The sequence below is a fragment of the Salvelinus namaycush genome, chromosome 39 (genome assembly GCF_016432855.1).
Source record: "Salvelinus namaycush isolate Seneca chromosome 39, SaNama_1.0, whole genome shotgun sequence".
NCBI lineage: Eukaryota > Metazoa > Chordata > Actinopteri > Salmoniformes > Salmonidae > Salvelinus > Salvelinus namaycush.
Genome location: NC_052345.1, coordinates 13,246,290 through 13,269,151, shown reverse-complemented (window position 1 = coordinate 13,269,151; position 22,862 = coordinate 13,246,290). Strand labels below are relative to the sequence as shown.

Below are 22,862 nucleotides of genomic sequence, written 5' to 3'. Positions count from 1 at the left end.
ATCACAAGTCTCAAATTACATATTCGAATTTCTATTGGATGAGGTATTTCTAGATGTCCAGTAAAGACCACACGATTTTAGCATAACGTGTAGCTCATCTGAAGTTTTAATGGTTTTCATATAATCAATAACATAATCTATTATTTTTATGTACATATGATGGATGTACTTTATTAGTCGACTTTGTGTGAATCGTTGGAAGGAATACTGGACCGCAACATTTGGGATTTCTTCTCGTTAACCCACTATGCTAGTTTAGCTAGCAGTAGCTTGCTTCCTTGCTAATTTCATGGGTTGCCTGTGTTGGTGAGTCTCTAGCTGGCTAGCTAATCTTAGCTAATGCTACCAAGGGTAGCTTCAATGGTGTACAGTCAGATAGCAAAGAATAATTTTGTGTTATACCCGTTTCGAATATCACTCCCACACGTTTACTAGCTAGCTATTTTGACCATTTGTTTATGCTAGCTAGTTAGCCTTGTTGGCTAACTAGCTAACAAAAATACAGATGCTGGAATTTGAGACAAATTACGGTAGTTTGCTAATATGTGTTTATCTCTATATTTCTTACAAAAAAATGTATATGTGTAACGTTAGTTAGCTACGATCTTTCATATTCTTATAGGATGTTGAAATGGAAAAATATAATGTTATACAAAGCCAATAGTGAAGTAGGTTAGCTAGCTTGCTAACCCAACTAACGTTAGCTGATATGATTATGCTTCCTTTGTTTTGAAAAGGACCATAATAATGTTTGTTTCATCTGCATGGATGCACCATCTACAGCATTCAGGTGAAGTCATGAGTGGGACCAGTTGTAAAGCGAACGGCGCCGTCTACCCGGCCTCGACAACTGTAATGACCACGGTGAAGAAGCCGAAGATGGAGCAGATTCAAGCCGACCATGAGTTGTTTCTACAGGCCTTTGAAAGTGAGTTTCATGACTTTTGACTTATACCAGGAAGTAACGATTTTAAGCCAGGTGGAAATCTTTAAAAATAACAAATTGAGTATGATTTTGTTACTGTTGTCTACTTTTCTCACAATTAATATCAATGACACTGACTAATATGAGGCCTATCTCTGACTAAATTTGATTAGAAAGTGGGCCTGGAACCATAACATGCATAGGCTATATATCTGTGCGGCACTGTAATACGTTACAGCTCTGTGAATACATTCATACCACACTTCTATTAAATTCTTACTAAAATCATAACAAATTATTGCGCAGGCTATGATTATTGTTATGATGTATTTGCAGAACCAACTCAAATCTACAGATTTCTCCGCACAAGGAACCTGATTGCAGTAAGCAAATATTACATCCATAATATACATATATGCATAATGTACAGGTCCTTCAGAAAGTACTCACACCCCTTGACTTTTTACATATTTTGTTGTGTTACAGCCTGAATTGGATTACATTTCGATTGTGTGTCACTGGTCTACATAAAATAACCCATAATGTCAAAGTGGAATTATGTTTTTAGAAATGTTAACAAAAAATAAAAACAAAAGGCTTAAATGTCTTGAGTCAGTAAGTATTCAACCCCATTGTTGTGGCAAGCCTAAAAGACTTCAGGAGTAAAACTTTGCTTAACAGGTCAGATAGTAAATTGCATGGAATAACTCTGTGTGCAATAGTGGTGTATAATGTGATTTTTGAATGACTACCCCACACATACAATTATTTGTAAGGTCCCTCGGTCGAGTAATGGATTTCAACCACAAAGACCAGGAAGGTTTTCCAATGTCTCGCAACGAACGGCACCTATTGGTAGATGAAGAAAAAATAAGAAAAAATCTGACATTGAATATCCCTTTGGGCATAGTGTAGTTATTAATTACACTTTGGATGGTGTATCAATACATTCAGTCACTACAAAGATACAGGCGTCCTTCCTAACTCAGTTGCCGGAGAGTAAGGAAACCGCTCAGGGATTTCACCATGAGGCCAATGGGGACTTTAAAACAGTTCCAGAGTTTAACCTCTTAGATGTAATGGCAAAACTTTTATTTCCGCCTAAATAGACATACCCAAAAGGAACTGCTATTCATGTGTAATTACATGATTCTGACATGCCAAAACATGCTATATTTGGAAAGAAGACATCTGGGAGATTGAGGAAATGATCAGAAGATAGATAGGAGTTACATCGTTTAGAATACACAAGATCAAGCACACACAAAATAAAAATAAAACTATTATGAAAGTAATCTTTCATTGACAAGCTATAAGTGAATTATTGAGGCCCAGAGCTGGAAACACATCAGATGGCTCCTACAACATGTGAACAGTATCAGAAAAAAAGGGGATTGATAGACCTAACAACTTGAAATGGGAAGATGTTTTAGTAAGTGGTGTTAGGTGTGGTCACAGGACATTTCCAAGTGTCCCTAAACTTCTTCAAAGTGGCATATGTCTGTAAATTAGATAATTCCAGTGCTATTACATATTTGCAATCCCTAAATGCTATTTGTTCAGTATAAAAACTATTTCTACCATATCAACCTCACTCCAACATTGTGGTGGTGTTATGCGGTATCCAGGATACATTCAAGTGTCCTTTCAACCTCTCCAAATTGTCAGAATGTGGTAATTGCACTGTTTTTGCACACTGGATGTGCCTAAAAGTAATTTTTCACTATAAAAACTAAATTTCTACAACACCAACCTCTGAAACATTGTGGTGGTGTCGTTTGACATACAGGGGATATCCAAGTGTTTTTTCAACCTCTCCAAAGTGCCTGAACGTTTAGCCTAGGCATGTCCAATGTATTGGACCCACATACAAATTAACTGTTTACAATAACAAAATAAAAGCAACAGATATACATTCAAAAATATATACAAATGTCTTCTCAAACACAAAGTTGGTTACACACAAAGTTGGTTACACACGTGTCCTTCACTAAAAACGGTGCAAAAATAGAAATAAGCGGAACTATTTACAAATTACATTAGTTTCCGTTTTACATCCCAGGTCTAGATGATTAGATTTCACTTTCAGCATAGCTTGTGCATGTCGTGATAGTCTTTGAAGCAGTCCCTCTCTGCCAGGAATCAAAAAGCGAACTGGCATTTCGGACAGAAGATCTGGCGTTTTCACCCTTTTTCCTTCCAATGTGTTTTGTGCAATACTTGCAGTTCTTCCTTTTGTCTTTTGTCTTGTGTGATGGATAGTGGCGCTCACCTTGTGTGGCGGGTCTTGTGATGGTTGTGAGGTTGCTTTGGGCCCCCAATTCAGCCATTTCCAACACCAGCTGTTCTCGGAAGGCCAACTGGGAGAGAGGGGTTTGACCTTTTTTGCTTTGGACATCTGCTTGTGGAGAATGAAAGCATTTACTCTAGCAATGTCCACAAAGTGGTTAAAAAAAAGTCTTATACCACTTCCTGGTCTTGTGGAGGACCTGGTAGTAGCCTGGTAGTAGCCTATCAGAGCATCAGATAGGTCGACACCCCCCATGCTGGTACTGTAGTCCTTCACAGAATGGGAACTTTCTTCCCTTTTCACCCTCATTGAGACATGGTTGTTATTGAATGCCTTATGCTGTGTGGTGAGCATGGTTACTTCCCTAGTGTCCTTCCATTTCACAAAAAGCAGCTTGTTATTTCTGATCCAACGTATGGTCCCCCTCTCTGCTGTCTTTGTCATGTCGTTTACCTTGGTCTTGGGGGAATCAATTCTGTTAGGATGAATGGTGCCACAAGCCCCTATTTTCTTTTTCAAGAGGTCTATGAAAAGTGGATGTAGAACTATCAGATGGGGTGATTGACATAGCAGTGGGGGGCGCTTGCTGGGGAGGGGTGGCTCCCAAACGTCATCATCTAAATCATCTGTATCCTCCACTCTGTGGTAAATAAAATAAAGATATATATTGTTGTAAAACACACAGAATTACAGTTGACTCAATTTACAAAACGACATTACTGTGAAGGTAAAACAACATGCCTTTATCTGTGCAGTGGCCCGCATAGAAGGTGTGAAGCGTGCACACACACACACAATGCAAACAGTAACACTTTGGAGACAAAGGCAGAGATGAGAACCACAAATAAACAATGGCCATGAGAGTTTAGTGGCCTTTCCAAAGTTACAAGGGTGAAACTTAGCACAGTGAACTTATATGAAACAGACAATAACAAAATTAAACATTTTGACTCTCGGGGCTAGTGATCAATAATGGTAGGTCACAGGGGCGGCAGGTAGACTAGTGGTTAGAGCGTTGGGCCAGTAACCGAAAGGTTGCTAGATTGAATCCCCAAGCTGAAAAGGTAAAAATCTGTTGTTCCGCCCCTGAACAAGGCAGTTAACCCACTGTTCCTAGGCCGTCATTGTAAATAAGAATTTGTTCTTAACTGACTTGCCTAGTTAAATAAAGGTTAAATAAAAAATACAGGCAGACAAATAAGACATCCTCATGATCTGTGGAGTCCCGGCTTCCAGGTGTGTATAGACGTATTCCGTGTTTATTATGTTTATGCTTCACAACGCTAACTGCAATGGAGGTAGCAGCCATCTTGAAATTAGGTCATCGGCTTGGCCTGCCCTTATACATTCGTATGCCCATATATGGTAATAAGCAATACCAAAGATTTTAAGGCACAGGTCAATAGCCAAGATACTCGGCTTTCAGCAGACCCCCTGCTTTGCAGATAGGGGCTACCATTCTCATATCAGACTGAATTGAATAAAACAAATCTAATAGACTTACCCAGAAAGACTCATAGTTATAATTGCTGTGATTGTAACATGTATTGACTCAAGGGGTTGAATACTTATCTATTCAAAATATATTTGTGTTTTATTTTCCATAAATGTGATTTTTTTTTTGTTGTATTTTTCTTCCACTCTGACATTATAATATTATGTGTAGATCGTTGACAAAGAATGTAATCCATTTCAAACCCATTTTGTAACACAACAAAATGTGGAAAAAGTCAAGGGGTGTGAATACTTTCTGAAGGCACTGTGTATATATAACAATGGATATATACATGTATTTTATTTTATTTCTCATTTTCACAATGTCTGGTATATTAATGATTTACCTCCAAATGCTTCCATTTTAGCCTATATTCTTGCACAGGACTCTTACCTTCATGACCCACAGAAACACTCGAACAAATGCCAAAAGGTAACATATTGTTCTCTGATTGATCTGAAAGGGATCAGATTATTTTTATATGGTAGACATTAAGACATTAATCAGAGATGGTATAAAGTAGAACCTCAAAGATAAGATCCTCAAACTTACAGACTGGATGGTAACCAAATGGTTAATATCAAACCGGGGCATGTATTAAATGCAAAAAACAACTTATGTAGGCTACACACAAGCGTACACCTTGCTTACACGTGTAAATACACAATCTATATTTTCTATAAAGGTAGATGCGGTTATCAAGATGATTTCAAAGTTACGGACGGCCATTTTATGGACCTCCATTCCCGACGTGTTCATATCTTTGAGGTCCTACTGTACTTTTCTTTTTTTATCTCATCAAAGTTAAAGCCACTTCTAAGTTCTTAATTTGTGCTGTGCTTGAACTTGTGTGCTCAGGAAAACGTTCAAGGTGGATGACATGCTGCTCAAAGTTGAGAAGATGAAGGGAGAGCAGGAATCTCACAGGTAAGAGTTAGGAGACGTAACGTATTATACGTTTTAATGGTTATAATAAGTTAAGTTTTGAGTCATATAGTTATAGTTTTATTTTCTTTAAATGTATTTTGTTTGAGGTGTTTTCACTTTATTTAGACAGTAAAGTAATCAGAGGTGGAGACTGGCAAGTAGGAGAGAAACAGTGGGAAGGGTGGGGAGCCTTATATGTGACTTGTGCCTGGGGTGTTACCACAGCTCTGAATCTTTTCTGACTGTATTACTGCTGTTTCTTCTAGCTTGCCCTCGCACCTGCAGCTTACCTTCACTGGATTCTTCCATAAGGAAGGTATGCCCATCAATACTCTCCTGTTTGCACCATGTTCAAATGCAATGTATTTGTATGCCTTATACCAATGTGTTGGTGTGATATTTGTACAAAAACGGAAGAGACAAAAGGATGAAACATAAGACACACTTCTTTTTTTCTCACTTTCTCCCTCTCACAGAAAAGCCATCTCAGAATTCAGAAAACGAACAAAGCTCGGTCTCTCTAGAGGTGCTACTTGTCAAAGTCTGCCATAAAAAACGAAAGGTAAAAACAAGGCTTCGTTTCCCTCTCACATTGTCTCAATCCAGTGAAATTGTTTAGAAGCCAAACTCCTCTAACTCACCTCCTAGCTAAATCCTAACTTTTCTCCTTTAACGTTGTTTTCCATAGGATGTCAGCTGCCCGGTGAAGCAAGTGCCTACAGGTAAAAAGCAAGTGCCTTTAAATCCTGACTGCAGCAAACAAACCAAGCCCGGCTCCCTGCCCTCCCTGCTGGTGTCCAGTAACGAGTTTGAGCCCAGCAACAGCCACATGGTCAAGTCCTACTCACTCCTGTTCAGGGTCTTACGCACCGGGAGGAGGGACATGAATGGCCTTGTGAACGGCGAGGCCAACGAGAACATAGGCAAGTAGTTGCAAAAACACCCTCAGGGATGTTGAATGACTCACTAAAATCGAATGTCTGTGTTTGTTTGGAGAGAAAACAGGTTAGTTGTAGGGAGACTACCTCATGAAGGTAGTTGAGAGAATGCCAAGTGTGCAAAGCTGTCATCAAGGCAACGGGTGGCTACTTTTAAGAATATAAAATATATTTTGATTTGTTTAACACTTTTCTGGTTACTACATGATTACATATGTGTTATTTCATAGTTTTGATGTCTTCACTATTATTCTACAATGTAGAAAATAATAAAAATTATGAAAAACCCTTGAATGAGTAGGTGTCCAAACTTTTGACTGGTACTATATATATATGTATGGCGACCATTTTGTTTTGATGATGTGGCATTATATTCATGAGGCAAATGTCTAATTGTTGTTTGTTTGGTGTCTTTACATGTTTAGATGTGACAGAGGTGCCCAGCAGAAAGAAGAGAAGCTCCGCCCACAGAGAAGATGGAGAGACCACAGAGACCTTTGTTGCACAGATGACCGTCTTTGACAAGAACAGGTAAACAACATACCATATATGGCAAAATGGTAGTCATTTATCCCCAGGTGGCAACTGTCATTACCAAGTTGCTGCTGCACTTTGACCTCAAGGATATTTAGCCACTTGTGAGTGGCTTTTTAGGGTGCTATAATATCTGAGCCCTATTTCGGAATTGAAACCACAACCACATATAACTGTTCACACTCAATGTTAAATGCATTACTCAGAGCGTCCTAGTTAATAAGGGACCTCTGTCATGTGCAGGAGATTACAGCTGCTGGATGGGGAATATGAAGTCTCCATGCAAGGGATGGAGGACTGCCCCGTCAGCAAGAAACGAGCCACATGGGAAACCATTCTGGATGGGAAGGTGAGTGTGACAAAGGCACGTGTGTGTGCCAACCTAGCAGGCTTTGGTTTCAGACCAGCACTAAAATCGCCTGATTTTAATTACACTAATCAGTCTTGATAAGCAGTTGATTAATTGAATCAGGTGTTGTTGTGCAGAGCTGAACCAGGTGTTGTGCTGAGCTGAAACAACAGCTTGCCCAATCAGTAGCTCTCCAGCACCAGGGTTGGGGACGACAACTATACTATCAGTAGGACACTCCACATCGAAATGTGTGTATGATGGTACTGAGACAATGTTTCCGGCTCTGCTCCCACAGAGGCTGCCACCGTTCGAGACGTTCTCTCAGGGACCCACGCTGCAGTTCACTCTGCGCTGGACAGGCGACGCCAGCGACAAGTCCACAGCCCCCGTGGCCAAGCCCCTGGCCACACGCAACTCTGACGGCTCCAGCCCCGTGGAGAGCAGGCCCAGCACACTCAAATCTGCCCCCCTGGGTAAGAGACACAACACACTCAGTAGCAACTTGCTTGGCTTTTACCCTAAAGGAACGACACATTGTAACCTCCCATTTAGATTCACTCACACCAATTTCAGTATGCTGTTCTCTTGCCTTGACGTGACTCTAAATGTGTGTAGCTAAGGCTTTGTTTACACAGGCAGACCAATTCTGATAGTTTTTTCATTCTTTGGGGTTTTGACCAATCAGATCAGCTCTGAAAAATATCTGATGTAAAAATATCTGATGTGATTGGTCAAATGGCCAATTAGTGGGGGGGGGGAATCAGAATTGGGCTGCCTGTGTAAACACAGCCTTGGTCACCATCTAACCAATACTAGAGCCATAAATATACTATGACTTTAGCTTTATAATAAAATTGACCAGACCGACATGCAGCTGCACCACTAGCACAATAATGCCCCTAAAAATGGTTTGTGCTATCTAATAACCTCTGTCTCCTTCATTTCTCCCTCCCCTCCCTGTTGTAGCTGTGAAGGCCTCTGTCAGCACAGACATCCAGATGAAAAAAGAACAGATCCTGTGTGAACCCAGGCAGAAACTGCGTATATTTTACCAGGTCTGTTTTATGCACCAATATGAAATGTTTCACATCGCTTCACATAGTAAGGGGGAAACTCGCCTCATCCATCACTAATGTGTAGCACACGCCTGGTTATGATTATCATGATACACCTCTAAGTACAGGGGAAGAGTAGCGTAATATACTTAAATGTAAAACAAAATGTTGTTTGAGCATCACTCAGAATGGTTCAGTTATTAATAAACCAGTAATGGACTTCCATCTTTTTGTCCCATGGCAGTTCCTGTACAACAACAACACGCGGCAGCAGACGGAGGCTAGAGACGACCTCCACTGTCCCTGGTGCACCTTGAACTGTAGGAAGCTTTACAGCCTGCTGAAACACCTCAAACAGTCCCACAGCCGCTTCATTTTCAATTACGTGGTGAGAGACTAGGGCTTTGTGTGTGTACGGGATTCCTATGTTTGAACGTTTTCCTATTTCAGCATGCTTATAGGGAAGGACATTCAACAAGCACAGCACTTACACAAATGACTGATGATTAGCTGAGAGAATTTGATGATAAAAAAAATAGTGGGGGCTGTTTGTGGCTTGTGGCTTTTGACATTATCGATCATAGTCTGCTGCTGGAAAAACATGTGTTATGGCTTTACACCTCCTGCTATACTGTGGATAAAGAGTTACCTGTCTAACAGAAAGAACACAGAGGTGTTCTTTAATGGAAGCCTCTCCAACATAATCCAGGTAGAATCAGGAATTCCCCAGGGCAGCTGTCTAGCCGCTTACTTTTTTCAATCTGAGTAAAGCCAGTGTGGCTATGTATGCGGATGGCTCAACACTATACACGTCAGCTACTACAGCAACTGAAATGACTGCAACACTTAACAAAGAGCTGCAGTTAGTTTCAGAATGGGTTGCAAGGAATAAGTTAGTCCTAAATATTTCAAAAACGAAAAGCATTGTATTTGGGACAAATCATTCACTAAATCTTGTAATAACTAATCTGGATAATTGAGGTGACTAAACTGCTTGGAGTAACCCTGGATTGTCATGGTCAAAACATATTAATATAGCAGTAGCTAAGATGGGGAGAAGTCTGTCCATGATAAAGCGCTGCTCTACCTTCTTAATAACAGCATTACCACAAAGAGGGAAAATTGCATTTGGCTCAGAATAGGGCAGCACGGCTGGCCCTTGGATGTACACAGAGAGCAAACCTTAATAATATGCACGTCAATCTCTCCTGGCTCAAAGTAGAGGAGAGATTGACTTCATCACTACTTGCATTTGTGAGAGGTATTGACATGTTGAATACACCGAGCTGTCCGTCTTAACTACTGGCACACAGCTCAGACACCCATGCATACCACACAAGACATGCCACAAGAGGTCTCTTCACGGTCCCCAAGTCCAGAACAGACTATGGGAGGTGCACAGTACTACATAGAGCAATTCTGTAATGAATGTATTGTAATGTTTTTACAATAGTATAATTGCCTTAATTTTGCTGGACCCCAGCAGCTAATGGGGATCCATAATAAATACTATTAACCTATGCTAATTTGGTCTTTTGATTAACCCTATACAGGTTTAAGAAAATTTAAAAAAAACAGTTAAGAACAAAGAGATTTTAAAGCCATCTACTACCAAGTACCTGGCATGCTATGTGTTGATTATTTGAGTTGTCAAGGATATTGAGAGTTTGATAAATAGTTATTTGAATTGAATTGATGTCCCCCTGTGTCTCCAGCCTCATCCTAAAGGTGCTAGGATAGACGTGTCCATCAATGAGTGCTACGACGGCTCCTACGTGGGCAACCCCCAGGACATCCACAGCCAGCCTGGCTTCGCTTTCAGCCGCAACGGCCCCGTCAAGAGGACTGCCGTGACACACGTACTGGTGTGCAGGTAAAGAAGGCGTCTCCTGTCTCCACTTTGATCTCACTGGCTCTCACCCTCAGTCAACCAGTAGCAAGGATTGCATGTCAGAATCAAACTTGGCTATGGTCAGCCTCCTGGGTAATCATGTGAAAGGATTTTCGTTTTTGTATTTGCTGTATGCTTCAGAAGTAAAACTGCTTTTGATTGGCTAACGTATTTCATATATCCTCACTTGGATGGTACCATCACAGCCGTAGGGCTAGCTGAGAATGTGTCCACGTGTACTATTTGTCCACTAGCTTGCCTGCGTGTGTGTACCTAACCACAGCCTCTGACCCCTAATGCATTGCTCCTGTCTTGTAGGCCCAAGCGGACGAAGCCCAGCCTGTCAGAGTTCCTGGAGTCTGAGGATGGGGAGCTGGAGCAGCAGAGGACCTACGTGAGCGGACACAACCGCCTGTACTTCCACAGTGACAGCTGCATGCCCCTCAGACCCCAGGAGATGGACGTGGACAGCGAGGACGAGAGAGACCCTGAGTGGCTGAGAGAGAAGACCGCTACGGTCAGTCCCTCCGCTCACACTGTTGCTCAGACCGAGATTATTTACAATGGAGTAGAACAGAAGAGAATAAAAAATATATATATAACAATGACTGCCTGATGTTTATACAGAATGGCCCATATCTTACCTTGAGATAGATGCATGTCAAATGAGTATCCATCCCATTGATGTCAATGTATGAAAATCGAGCATCTCATGATAGGATTACACCCTATATGAATCCAACAGAAATGAGTGTCGGCTTGAACTACAGCTGGGCTTTGCTTCCCTTATAGTAAAATGTACCTTCTGGTTGTGTTGGTAGATTTTGGTCTTTGCGTTGACTAATTTATGACTTTTCCACCCACAGCAACTGGAGGAGTTCACAGACGTCAACGAGGGCGAGAAGGAGGTGATGAAGCTGTGGAACCTGCACGTCATGAAGCATGGGTATGTACCTAAAAGCTGTGGGTATGTATCTCTAATCACTAGCCTCTTACGGCACTATAGTAGATAACTTAGAAATACACATACAGCCACATCACCTTGAAGAGTTTACCTCTTAACATGTGCTATAGATGGTGTCTAAGTAAGGATAAAAACAGTAATCCTTATGTTACTGTAATTTAGAAATCCACATAAAGCCATGACACTTTGAGAGTTTACATCTAACATGTGATACAAATAAAATAGGATAATGTATTTAAAAAGTTGTCCTTAATCTGACTCATTCTCTGTAGTAAACCAGTATTCTAACCTCATTTCCTCCTGTTGTGTTCTGTTTCCGGGCCATATCTAGCTTCATAGCCGACAACCAGATGAACCAGGCCAGCATGCAGTTCGTGGAGAAGTGCGGCGCCTACATCGCCCGCCGCAACCTCTGCCGCAACTTTCTGCTGCACCTGGTCAGCATGCACGACTTCAACCTGGTCTCCGTGGCCACTATCGACCGTGCCATGTCACGCCTCCGCCACATCCAGGATGAGCTGCCCGACGCCGGGGCGGACGACCAGGCTGACCGGGCCCTCATGGAGGGCGCCTGCAATGGCACCGCAATCGCCTGCAGCTCTGGCGGGGGTGGTGGGACCAAGCACGGCAAGAGGACAAAAAGCTCCGTGACTGACTGATGAACTGATGGCATTTGGTGGTAGCAGTCGATCCGACCCATTCATTTTCATTGTTATAACTGTCACCCTTGGTGCTTAGCTAGGTGGGAGGAAGACGTCAATGGCGGATTGTCTTGAATTGACTCAAGACATACAAATATAGCTACACACACAACACAGGCATATGAAGACTCACTATAATGTGAGGTTTTACCAAGTCATTATGCACCGTAGCCAGTTTAGTGATTCTTGGTAGTTTCGGGGGTGTGACGAAACTGGGGGAATCACTTGAAAGGTATTGTAATCATGGTTTGACTGCCTTTGTTATCACATTGTAATCAGAAACTGTATTGAGTGGATATACAGTAAGTCATGCATGTTGGTAACATTGTCACTCCTGATGATATGTATCCCATAACCCTGTCTGTTTGGCTCTAATGATCCTTTTAGTTGACTATTGTTTTAGCACTTGGTAATAATTTGTATTAGGGAATTGTTTTAAACTTGAGTTGAATTACCATTTTTATTTTATTCTGCGCAACTGCATCAATTGTCAGATTCACCCCGTCTGTCTTGAATCCCCTGAAACCTTATCAGGATTTTATTTGTTTTGATTTTGATGTATGTTGTTTCTCATGTTTCTGTTGATACTATCTTGAGTAGTGGAGGATCAGTGGACTCTGATATTTTCCACACGACCGGATGCTACTCTCTGCATCCATAGCTTGAGGATATTAAGCCAAGATGAACCACAAACTGCCAGCACACTCACCCTTTTATGTAGACTGCTTAGCTCTTCTACAGGGGTGTGTTCACTAGGAAGCAAACGGTACAAAACAGGGAGGGACATACCTGCATTTGTCCAATAGGAAATTCTTGTTTTTGTTGCAAAATTGTTTTCTGTTGTGAAATGTTTTGCCACGGTTTGCTACTATGTGCACTAATGAATACACCCCAGAAAACAGGACTACAACCTATGGACGTTTTATGACATGCTGGAACCTGTATTATGGTTAACTAGGTTTGAGGCACATCGGGAACTCAAGCTGTTTTTGATGTTCATTTATCTTCATAAACGGGTGAGATAGGAAGTGTTGGACAACACTCCTTACAGACACTTTGTATACATTGTAATAATGTCAATATCTAGCTATATCCCATTGTGAACCTGATTATCACTGATTATGGACATGTAGGATCTTTCTTCAAAGGCAATATGCTGTTTGTTCATTGGAAATGGGTCCTAGTTGATATGTGTCTATCCTACTATTAGGCTATGTTTAAATGCCAAAGGGGGTGATTTTCAGTAAGTCTCTCAGTTCTGTGTACATTTTTTTTTGTTGCTGCATAATTTCAAAACTTTAAATGACAAGCGGTGTATAAGCCTTAGCTGTGTTTTTGCGTTGTGTGAGTGCACAAATTGAACAAAAGCAGTAGTTTTTGGTGCTTCGTTGAACACCTTTTCCCTCAACTCCATGGACCAGTCTTTTACTTCCTTGTACCTTTATGCACGTTTTTGATCGGCTGGATATAAGGGTAGAAAACAATCAATTCACCATATTGTCAAACCACCGTTGGAAGTCGTGAACTATGTTATAAACTTTGGAAATGGGGATTTTATATTTAAAATAAAATACATTTGACCTGGTCAGTTTTCTTTATTCAACTGATATCACCATTCATGACAAATATAGAATATTTGAATATGTTCAGAAAATGTAGGTTAGCCTACTACCAAAGATTTTGTAATTAGCATAAAAATATTTTTATTGAATTTCTGCAGCTACAGTGCATAGGGGTGGGACCAAATATTCGTGACGTGGTACTCAAATTACTGTCTGATTGGTTGATCTGGGTTTGGCGCGTCTATTTGAACATACGGAAGCGGTAAGTTACACAACATCGAAACATTTGGCTGTGTGTGCTGATTTTTGTTTAGTGAAAAGCTAAGTTATGAAATTAGCGTGAACGTAAACGTGTTTTGCATGTTTAAAGTAACTTTCTCGGTAGGCTATCATTTACTTGTTCAGAAGATCATGTCAGAAAGTAAAGTTTGCTAACTAGCTAAGTCTATGTTGTTACAATGTGTCAACGGTTGTGAAAGTGCTACTTTATAGGTAACTATATTGCAGCGCATGCTACAATCTGGCACTACGAAGACAAAAGTGAAAGCAACTTTAATTTTGTATTCCCATTATATTGAATGATATGAATGCCCTATTGATGTGATGACCATAATGGTGACATCTTCAGAAAGGAATTTGATACAGAAATATTTGTTATTTTTATTTAACCTTAAGTTAACTATAGTCTCTCATCTTACCTGGACTTTCCGACTCCAGAATTGTATATTTGTATTTCTTCAGCAGCATAGTGAAGACTGGGAACAGTGGGTTAGACACTTTGACCTCTTCAAGAGACCCCTTGTGGACAGACCCTGACAACTTATCTCTCCAGCCAGAAGTAATTGACCCCTTCCTCTCAGTCTGGTTGTGTTTAAGTGTTGAGCTGGACCACCAATTCAAAATCCGTCTCTGTGAGTGTTGGGGACTATGGGCCTTATTAGTGTCCCGTTTCCTGGTGGAAATGGATGCCACTTTCTCATCCGAGACCCTGGTTGTCCCAGAGGCAGACTTCACCGCTGCTTGAATTGTGAGGGTACATGCTATTTCATTCTGGCCAGATGTGAGTCCAACTCCTGCTCTATGGCATTAGCCAGTGACTTGAGCCATGTCCACAGACCCCATCACTGCCCTGCTCCTGAATGCTGTGTCAGCACTGGAGCAGCTTGACTCTGAAATCACTATAACATTATTAGGAGGGTCTGAGCAGGGGCTATCCTTGATGAGGCTTGTTCTTGCTTCGGGGTATCTGTTCCGCTTGAGTCTGTGCAGCCTACTGGTTGACCGTGACACAGAGAGAGGCACCTCATCATAAGACCCCCCAATAGACAAGGCGCCATCTTAGGTTTCTCTTTCTCCTGCTCAGAAATTAGGCTCTTCCTCCCAAGAGGTTGTGGGGTTATACTTAAGTACTTTGTGATGTCATTGGATTTTGGGCACCCAGCCCAGGCCAAGTAGGGCGATAACCACATATTTCTTGCCTAGTTAACTCTATTCTATCTGTGTCATGTTCTTATTGTCATGTATACAGTCTGTGTGGTGCCATACTCTAGTATCAGATTCAGTCTTATTGGTCGCCTTTTATTTCAGAGACAGAGATAGGCGCTACATCTCCTAGCTCTGTAGGAGAGAAGAGGAAACATCAGAATGAGAGGGAGGACCCTGAAACAGTACGCAAGCGCCAAAGGTCTAGCCCATGGTTAGAGACCAGCTTTACTGGGTATAGTCCCTCTTTGGAACACCAAGTCAGGGGGTCTCTTATCCCCTCTTCCAGGGGTCAGCCTAGAAGAAGCAGGCTGAGCCGAACACAAAGTCAAGGTCTGGGGATAGGTCATGAACTGACCCCTAACCCACCAAACCAACCAGAATCTCCTCAGAAGGTCTATCCTGCCCAACCACAGCGATGCCTTAGGAGAGGTGATGATTCCTAATACAGATTGTTGTTGAAACTACAATGTATTTACTTTTCTTTGTCCAATTTTGTATGTCCTAACTATGTATGTCCCGGACCACTAGAATACAGAGGTGCTTTAGCTCTGCCATTGGCCTTTAAGATATGTACCTTTATTTTTCTGTTGTGAAGTTCACAACATTGAGGATTTGCTGTGGACAGAGAAGTACCGCCCTCAGCACTCCAGTGAGGTAATAGGCAACTCTGTCACTGTAAAGAAGCTACACAGGTGAGTTGCTAACACCACTGCTAGCTCCTCCAATGTCTAGCTTTTATGGTATGGTGTCCTTATTTCTGTTTGCAGTTGGTTAAAGAAATGGAAACTGAGAGTCGACTGTGAAGAGAGGAGAAAAGAGCGAGTAAGGAAACTAGAAGAAAATGCCAACAGCAATGGTAAAAATAAAAACTTTTAGATGTTATGAATTGATGGGGGGAAATGTGTAAAATAAAAAAAAACATCACTGACAATGAATCTTCCATGAACAACATTGATTGTAGTGTTGACCTCCGGTTTGGCTGTGCAGACTCGTGGGACTGTGGCGACTTCCAGGGAGAGGCTAGAGTGGAGGAGGAAGATCTGTGTCGCACAATGCTGATCACAGGACCGCCAGGGGTGGGCAAGACTGCCTCAGTATACGCCTGCGCTCAGGAGCTGGGCTTCAAGGTTAGTGTGAGACTACTTGGAAGATGTGCAGTCCCGTTCACATGTGTAAACTTTATTTAACTAGGCAAGTCAGTTAAGAACAAATTGTTATTTACAATGACGGCCTACACCGGCCAAACCCGGACGACGCTGGGCCAATTGTGCACCGCCCTATGGGATTCCCAATCACAGCCGGTTGTGATACAGCTGGATTCGAACCAGGGTGTGGTTCGTTAGACAGTGACAGGTCTAACACTGAGATACAGTGCCTTAGACCGCCACGCCACTCGGGAGCCTGAATAGTACCTGCTGATTAGTGTTAGAACGTGGTACAAAGACATTCCTCTATTTTTAACTTTTAAATGACAGTTTGTGGGTAATTGGATAAGATGGGTAAAGCAGAGAACCAGGAGAGGCTAGCTCATGTTCATTCAGTCATATGATTCACCAAAACAGGTTAGCTTTCATACGGGTGTATGCAATCCTCTTCTAACCTTCGGGTGCAGTATGACTAGTCAGTGTTAATATATGTAAGATGGCTGTGTTGACTGCTCATTTCCTTGGCCTCTCCAGGTGTTCAAAGTGAACGCCTCCACCCACCCAGCGCAGTGGTCGCCACATCCTGACCTAACTGAAAGAGGCCACCCAATCTCACCTGGTGGAGATCCAGGGAAGCACCACCTTCAAACCATCTCATCTTAGTAGCTACAACAACACCTCAACTAAATCTGACACAGTAGCTGGTAAGCACACCCTGCTACAGAAAAGTATTTTATTGCAGTCTAAGCACAACCATCTACTGAAAATCACTTATTTAAAGTGACAGCAACTATTTTGTATAGTGTTTGTCCAATGGAGACTGTGGGTTACATCTATTTTGTGCTCTCCTCACATAGATAAAGTGGCCTCTCCCAGAAAGGTTTTCTCATCCTCTAGGAAGGTGCCTCAGCTCCCACCATAAGAGAGGTGGCAGTGCAGCCTCCATGATGCTGGCTAACTTCTTCAAGAAGAAGAGTAAACCAGAGATCATAAACTTAGACGGCCCTTTGTTATCTACAAAACAGGACGAGCACCTACCAAACAGTTAAGAAAAACAGGAAACACCTTGCGAGTTTAGTTAACCACACATAGGCATGTGTGGATCTTAGGAGGCTGGTGGGAGGAGCCATAGGAGCACGGGCTCATTGTAATAGCTGGAATAGAATTAATGCAACAAAGCCGAACGTGTGGTTTCCATATGTTTGATGTGCTTGATACCCTTCCATTTATTCCATCAATTACAATGAGCCCGTCCTCCTATAGCTCATCCCACCAGCCTCCTCTGGTGTGGCTACGGTTAGTCTTTTTGTTTAATCGTTGATATTATTTCCTACAGTCTCTCTCAAGACCGTGACTGTGAAGAAGGCAGATATTATTAACCCTACGTTGGTCAGTCAACTGTCACCAGACGTTGAAGAGCCACCAACAGGTAGCCAGAGTAAAAGGATGTCCACATCACTCATTCTATTTGAAGAGGCAAACCACACAGCTGTCAGTTGTTTTATTTCAGTTGTATAACAGTTCCAGGTTGCAGACTAGACATTTTAATTAAGTGACCAAGCTGCACCTGCTCTCCGGCAGGTTGATGTCTTATTCGATGATGATGTGGGATTCCTCACAGCAATCAAGACCTTCATGAAGACAACCAAGAGACCTGTGATACTGACCACTAGTGGTGTGTGTGTATATACTGTATACTGAAAAATTTGAATTCAATCTGTATTGAAAATTATGTGAAGTTGAATCATAACACAAACTGTCAACCGTCTTCAGATCCCTCCTTCAAGGCAAAGTTTGACGGCGACTTTGAAGCGATCCTTTTTTTAAAACCCTTCAGTAGTAAGTCAAGCATCTTGGCACCATTGCATCCCCTCAACTAATGTGCATGATATGATATGAAGCTGCTACTCCATTTCGTTTCTGTCTGTGTCGTGCACCCTCCCAGGTGAATGTTTGCAGATATCTGCAGCTACTGTGCCTGGCTGAGAACGTCAGGATGGATGCTGCTCACCTCACCTCTGGATCTGCAGTGGAGGAGGACAAGCATCTCAGAGGGCAACCCCCACTGAAGGACCCTGCAGGTGGTATGTATGGAAGTGAGTGATGACAAACTATTAACTGACGAACTTCAATGTCTAGGTGTGTTAGTATAGCACATGTATTGTGACCCCTTAGTTTTCTTGGTCCCTGTCTCAAAGAGTGTATGTCAAGTCTTACAATTGAATCACTCGATTGTTTTGGTGAACCCTAGCTCTGGATGTTGCTGCAGTGGAAGACATTGCAGTGGGTGAAAATACTTCTCCCAGCCATCCTTCCTGTGACGTGGGCTGCACTCAGAGCATGCTGGGGCTCCTGAACTCTGGCCCCAGCCATGACCTGCAGACCACTCTAAAGGCACGTCACCTGAGGCCCTGTGAACTTGAACTAGATGAACATCCAATGCTTTTATTCAGGTAACAACATTGAATGACCGTCTGACTGTATGAGGTGCCTTTCTCTTTGATTCCTCAGTGCCAGTCCTGGGCTAAACCAGACATCATCAAGCTGATGGAGATCCTTACTGAGAGCTGGAGGAGAGGTGTAGCTTTGCTCTACTCGAACCTGGAGCTCCTCCTTCCCCTACCAGTCAGGACCCAGCCCAGTCCTCTCCTCACTGAAAAGAAAGTGACTCGCCCTAGGCTTCAGAGTGAGCCACCACCCTCAGATCCACTGATCCTGGATCAATCCAGTTAAGGTGTCCTCTGGCTCCAGGCTGAGGAGAAAGAAATGTCTGCCAACATCTGATTCCAGATCAGCTCACATCATGTTAGTAAAGCCTTACAGAGCCTCACTGTCTCTGAGGGCTCATCCAAGTGTATAAAATATTACTGAGACTGTTAATGACAAACTTCAAACTGAGAAGGCGGCAGATGGCTTGGTGTACGACTGCTTAGATGCAATAACTGACTTTATGGACCTCATGTCCTTCATTGATACCTCTCTACTGAGTGAGTCTCCACATAAGGCTGGCCCATGCAGACCAAGGGCTTTTCTCTAGGATGGACTGCTAGATGAGTTGAGGATGGGGGCTGTAGGTGGTTGTGTGAGAGGACATTAGAGATCCAGGCTGCAGTAGAGGGCCTGGGCTTCCGGATGGGCTGGATCCCAGAGGCTGGAGGGGGAGCAGATGGGGAGGGGGATGGAGAAACTCACCCTCCCTGTCGCCCCACCCAGACGAGGTTTCAACATCAGTCAGACCACTTCCTGTGATCCTAGGTGAGTGCAGTTTCCTGAGTATTCTGTTATTCTTTCACTGTAAGAAATGCATTGGTGGCTCAGTCCTCTAAATTACCATACATGCTTATGTGAAGTTAGCACTCACATTTGTAATGTTGTTAGAATTTGGTTCAAACTGTTAGTCAGAAATGAGCATTATTGCAAACAAAACCTTCTGGTGGTATCTGAACAGCAGTTTGTTTTCCAGCGTGGTCGAAAGGAGATATGACGTCATCAGAACCGTCCTCTCAAGCCGAGCCTTCTGCACCTTGGGAAACAAGCAAGCTGTTGCCGTGGTCTACCTGCCTGTTCTCCGCACCCTGTGCCTATCAGAGAGAACTCAGGAGCAGGGCCAATGCAGGTGAGTCAATACACTGCACGAGAGCACCTTATTCATTTCTACTAAGAGAAATAAGTTATAATTAAAGAGATTGCTCAGATGACTTAAAGACCGATTTGTTGTATGAATGCTCTTTCTCCTAGGTTTCTGCATTACCTCAGCAGTATTCACCTGGGCCTCCCTAAGGCCACTGAGACTCCTTGCAGATGATTTCCCATGACCATTTAAGTCAGTTCTGGCTCTACACTGCATTACAGTGGGGTTAATGCTATTATCTCCCTATGTTAATGACTTGTGATTTAGTGAATGTAGCCCATATGGGTGTTCATGATAAAGTTTGATGTACATTCATTCATGCTTATTACATTGAGTGAGAAGAGTCTACTGTATGCATTCAAAATGTATAATAAATAAAATATGAAATCCTATTTTTATATTTATGCATAAAAATAACATGCATTTGTTACAATCTGGTTCAGTGAGTTGGTGTTTAAAATCAGTGGTATTTCAGGCTTTGAAGGCATTATAAACATTTGTCCATAAAGGTACAGATGCAGGTGGTCGCATGTGACAAATCGTATCACTGTACACATTCAAGCCTGTTCTGCTTTACCATTGGCCCTGACAGAACATTTCTATTCGTGGGAAAGTGAAGAACATGACGTGTGGTGTCTGAGGAGAGGCTTGAGTTCAGCTGCTGGGGCATGAACTGACACCTGAAGTGCAGTACCATCTGAGTCTACAGGTGGGAAGTGCTGTAGTATACATTTAAATATAAGCTAGTGTCAATTTCCATCAAGCCTCCAATATGCAGGTCTCTCTCTCAGGTTAGCTCTTTGTGACCTTCGACCCCACCAGGTCACACATACAGTTTCAGTCCCTGGTGAAAATGGAGCGTGGAAATTGCCGCTGTAACATTAACTCGATTCACCGAGCAGCTCGTAAAAACGCCACAGCCTGCAACATGGCGTCGCACAGATCCTCCCCCCGACGCCGCCCGCCCATCTGGAAGAGGTTCCTGTATTTCACCAACAGGTTGTGAGGGAATGTCACCCTCGGAATCTTCTGAGTCACTGACTCCGTCATCATCCGTTGCACCGCCTGGGCCCCGCTGGTGCGCGACTCGCCCACCATGAGGCCAAAATGGCGGCCGACAGCGGTGCGCATCATGTTGAGCACCTTGGGTGGAGCAGTGATGTCAGGCTGGGTGTAGCAGGGCTCCAGCAGGGCAAACAGCATAGCCTCCACTGTACGCATGTGAGCCATTACTGGGTACAGGGCAGTGTTCTGAAGGGAGATGGACGTCTTTTCCACAACGAAGAAGTCAGCACTGGGGAGGTGGGATACCACACTGGAAATCTGGTGATGTTATGGCACATAATGAGATGTGATTAAGTACAGGAGTTAGGCTATTTGGATATTACAGAGTCAATGATTATGCGTGAAGCTGAAACCTAGCCCTGAGACATGGCTGTAGACTGACACCATAGGAGACTGCACAGTCATGTCTCAGTGCTAACCTACTTACCCAAATGCAAGAATACCTCGGTCGGAAACATTCAACTTACGTCAGAAGCCATGTAGGTTCCCTTCAGAAAGTTGTGGCAATCCTCATGTTTCCACTCCAACACGTTCATGCCACGATCCACGTGCGCCCAGGCTATTTTATTCACTCCACACACAATGGACACTATGGAATTCGCATCCTGGAATGCAAAAGTGGATTAATACACATGTAATAACACTGACGTAGTATTTATGTGGTGACATGACAGCGGAGACTGACCCTGTGGGCTGCCCAACTGTGCCATCAACATCCAGACCTCAAGGCCATCCGTCTAGCTAAATCATCTTACCTCTAGCCAGGTCCTTTCCACCTCTGGTCTGATGAACTTGGCTAGCTGGATCTTTACTTTTCTTTTCTCCTTCTTCTCCGGAGGGTTGAGGATGGAGTTGAAGACAATGACAGCACTTTTGTGTTTCAGTAGCGGCACATTTATGACGCTTTCGAGATTTTTAAAAGGTCCATTTCTAGTCCTGTATTCCACAATGTTGACAGACTTGCGTCCACGAAGGAGCTTGACAGAGGCGAGCTCCGACTCTGCCGCATTGTTGAGGAGCTGCAGAATGACATCTCGCTGCGCTGAGGTGTAGTATGCGTCCAGCGACTTGTCATCATCGCAAGGAGTAGTAGATGGAGAGAGGGTGTCATTGAGGGTTTCAAAGCCTGCGACTGGGATCCGACTCCTCCAGCAACACGTGCAGTTGAGATGTCGGAATTCTAGTTTGGGGAGTGAGCCCTGGGGTTGGTAGAATAAGCCATACTGCCCTGCAAGAATAGAGGGGAAACATACAATCGGGGGCGGGTATAATTAGTGATACGTTCCAACAGGAATCTGTTCCAAAAACTTCGTAAGGTACAAGGTTGCCAACAAACAACGCATACAAAGTATCATGATCAATTCCCCTCGCTAACTAGCTGCCGAATAGACATCAACTCACATGAATTAATTAAATAGCCACTCCATACCTGGTATCAACTTTGTATGCGTTGTTTTGTCGGCAACCTTGTTTTTGGAGCAGATTCCTGTTGGAACGTTCCACAAATTATACCCACCCGCTAACAAATAGCACCTGAAAAAATTTAATTAAGAAGTTCAGAGAAACTTCACGGCTTGAATAAAACATTTGTGCATACCTCTCCGGGCGATTAAAGAGATAAATCGCCTTGCAACCCACATTGTAATCGTGGTTTTACAGGTAATGCATTCAAACTTTTGCCCTTTAGTTGTTCGCCGATCTCACGCCGATGCAGAAACAAGGATCATGCGTATTTGGGTCCGAGGCACTTTATGTTCCCCCTCCTCTCCAGGTTCTTTAAGCTGTATTTGACATCTCACTGACTTTCATCTCAAGTGCAAACTTCGTCAAAGCTGTCTTCGTTTTTATTAAGATATTTTATTTATTTATATTTCAATATGAATATGAATTAACTTTGGTGAC

General features: G+C 42.8%; 3 protein-coding genes across 5 annotated transcripts; 2 read left to right on the top strand and 1 right to left on the bottom strand.

Annotated features, from left to right (window-relative positions):
- The first annotated feature begins 54 nt into the window (after positions 1-54).
- On the top strand, positions 55-13,657 carry LOC120032660 (polycomb protein suz12-B-like). 2 transcript variants are annotated; one of them, XM_038978850.1, is made up of 17 exons: positions 55-306; positions 784-928; positions 1,262-1,308; positions 5,078-5,142; positions 5,569-5,637; positions 5,904-5,953; positions 6,114-6,199; positions 6,326-6,560; positions 7,001-7,106; positions 7,353-7,458; positions 7,757-7,934; positions 8,428-8,516; positions 8,761-8,904; positions 10,232-10,389; positions 10,726-10,924; positions 11,274-11,374; positions 11,703-13,657. In XM_038978850.1, exons 2-17 carry the CDS (start codon positions 799-801, stop codon positions 12,028-12,030), a joined length of 2,091 nt encoding a protein of 696 aa, XP_038834778.1. In that variant the 5' UTR covers positions 55-306; positions 784-798; the 3' UTR covers positions 12,031-13,657. The 2 variants fall into 2 exon arrangements, with proteins under 2 accessions (XP_038834778.1, XP_038834777.1); XM_038978849.1 differs by lacking the exon at positions 55-306 and having other exon boundaries at positions 769-928; positions 11,274-11,353.
- Positions 13,658-13,918: 261 nt separating this feature from the next.
- On the top strand, positions 13,919-20,314 carry LOC120032689 (ATPase family AAA domain-containing protein 5-like). Its single transcript, XM_038978885.1, has 11 exons — positions 13,919-15,975; positions 16,107-16,246; positions 16,799-17,693; positions 17,846-17,939; positions 18,038-18,103; positions 18,210-18,360; positions 18,516-18,658; positions 18,776-18,992; positions 19,378-19,519; positions 19,728-19,880; positions 20,003-20,314. Exons 6-11 carry the CDS (start codon positions 18,261-18,263, stop codon positions 20,067-20,069), a joined length of 822 nt encoding a protein of 273 aa, XP_038834813.1. The 5' UTR covers positions 13,919-15,975; positions 16,107-16,246; positions 16,799-17,693; positions 17,846-17,939; positions 18,038-18,103; positions 18,210-18,260; the 3' UTR covers positions 20,070-20,314.
- Positions 19,749-22,660, bottom strand: LOC120032917 (transcription elongation factor, mitochondrial-like). Of its 2 annotated transcripts, XM_038979179.1 has the most exons (5): positions 22,558-22,652; positions 22,390-22,446; positions 21,716-22,188; positions 21,428-21,565; positions 19,749-21,218 (listed from the first exon to the last, which is right to left on the bottom strand). In XM_038979179.1, exons 1-5 carry the CDS (start codon positions 22,598-22,600, stop codon positions 20,787-20,789), a joined length of 1,143 nt encoding a protein of 380 aa, XP_038835107.1. In that variant the 5' UTR covers positions 22,601-22,652; the 3' UTR covers positions 19,749-20,786. The 2 variants fall into 2 exon arrangements, with proteins under 2 accessions (XP_038835107.1, XP_038835108.1); XM_038979180.1 differs by lacking the exon at positions 22,390-22,446 and having other exon boundaries at positions 19,750-21,218; positions 22,558-22,660.
- Between the last annotated feature and the right edge of the window lie 202 nt (positions 22,661-22,862).

Bases quoted from the DNA above. Each gene is read 5' to 3' on its own strand.
- LOC120032689 (XM_038978885.1), top strand. From the start codon at position 18,261: ATGGATGCTGCTCACCTCACCTCTGGATCTGCAGTGGAGGAGGACAAG. The intron at 18,361-18,515 runs GTGAGTGATGAC...GGTGAACCCTAG, and splicing joins TGCAGGTGGTATGTATGGAA to CTCTGGATGTTGCTGCAGTG. The intron at 19,881-20,002 runs GTGAGTCAATAC...TCTTTCTCCTAG, and splicing joins CAGGAGCAGGGCCAATGCAG to GTTTCTGCATTACCTCAGCA.
- LOC120032917 (XM_038979179.1), bottom strand. From the start codon at position 22,600: ATGTGGGTTGCAAGGCGATTTATCTCTTTAATCGCCCGGAGAG. The intron at 22,189-22,389 runs GTATGGAGTGGC...CTATTCTTGCAG, and splicing joins GCATACAAAGTTGATACCAG to GGCAGTATGGCTTATTCTAC. The intron at 21,566-21,715 runs GTAAGATGATTT...TTTGCATTCCAG, and splicing joins TGGAAAGGACCTGGCTAGAG to GATGCGAATTCCATAGTGTC.
- LOC120032660 (XM_038978849.1), top strand. From the start codon at position 769: ATGCACCATCTACAGCATTCAGGTGAAGTCATGAGTGGGACCAGTTGT. The intron at 1,309-5,077 runs GTAAGCAAATAT...CTTCCATTTTAG, and splicing joins GCACAAGGAACCTGATTGCA to CCTATATTCTTGCACAGGAC. The intron at 5,954-6,113 runs GTATGCCCATCA...TCCCTCTCACAG, and splicing joins TGGATTCTTCCATAAGGAAG to AAAAGCCATCTCAGAATTCA.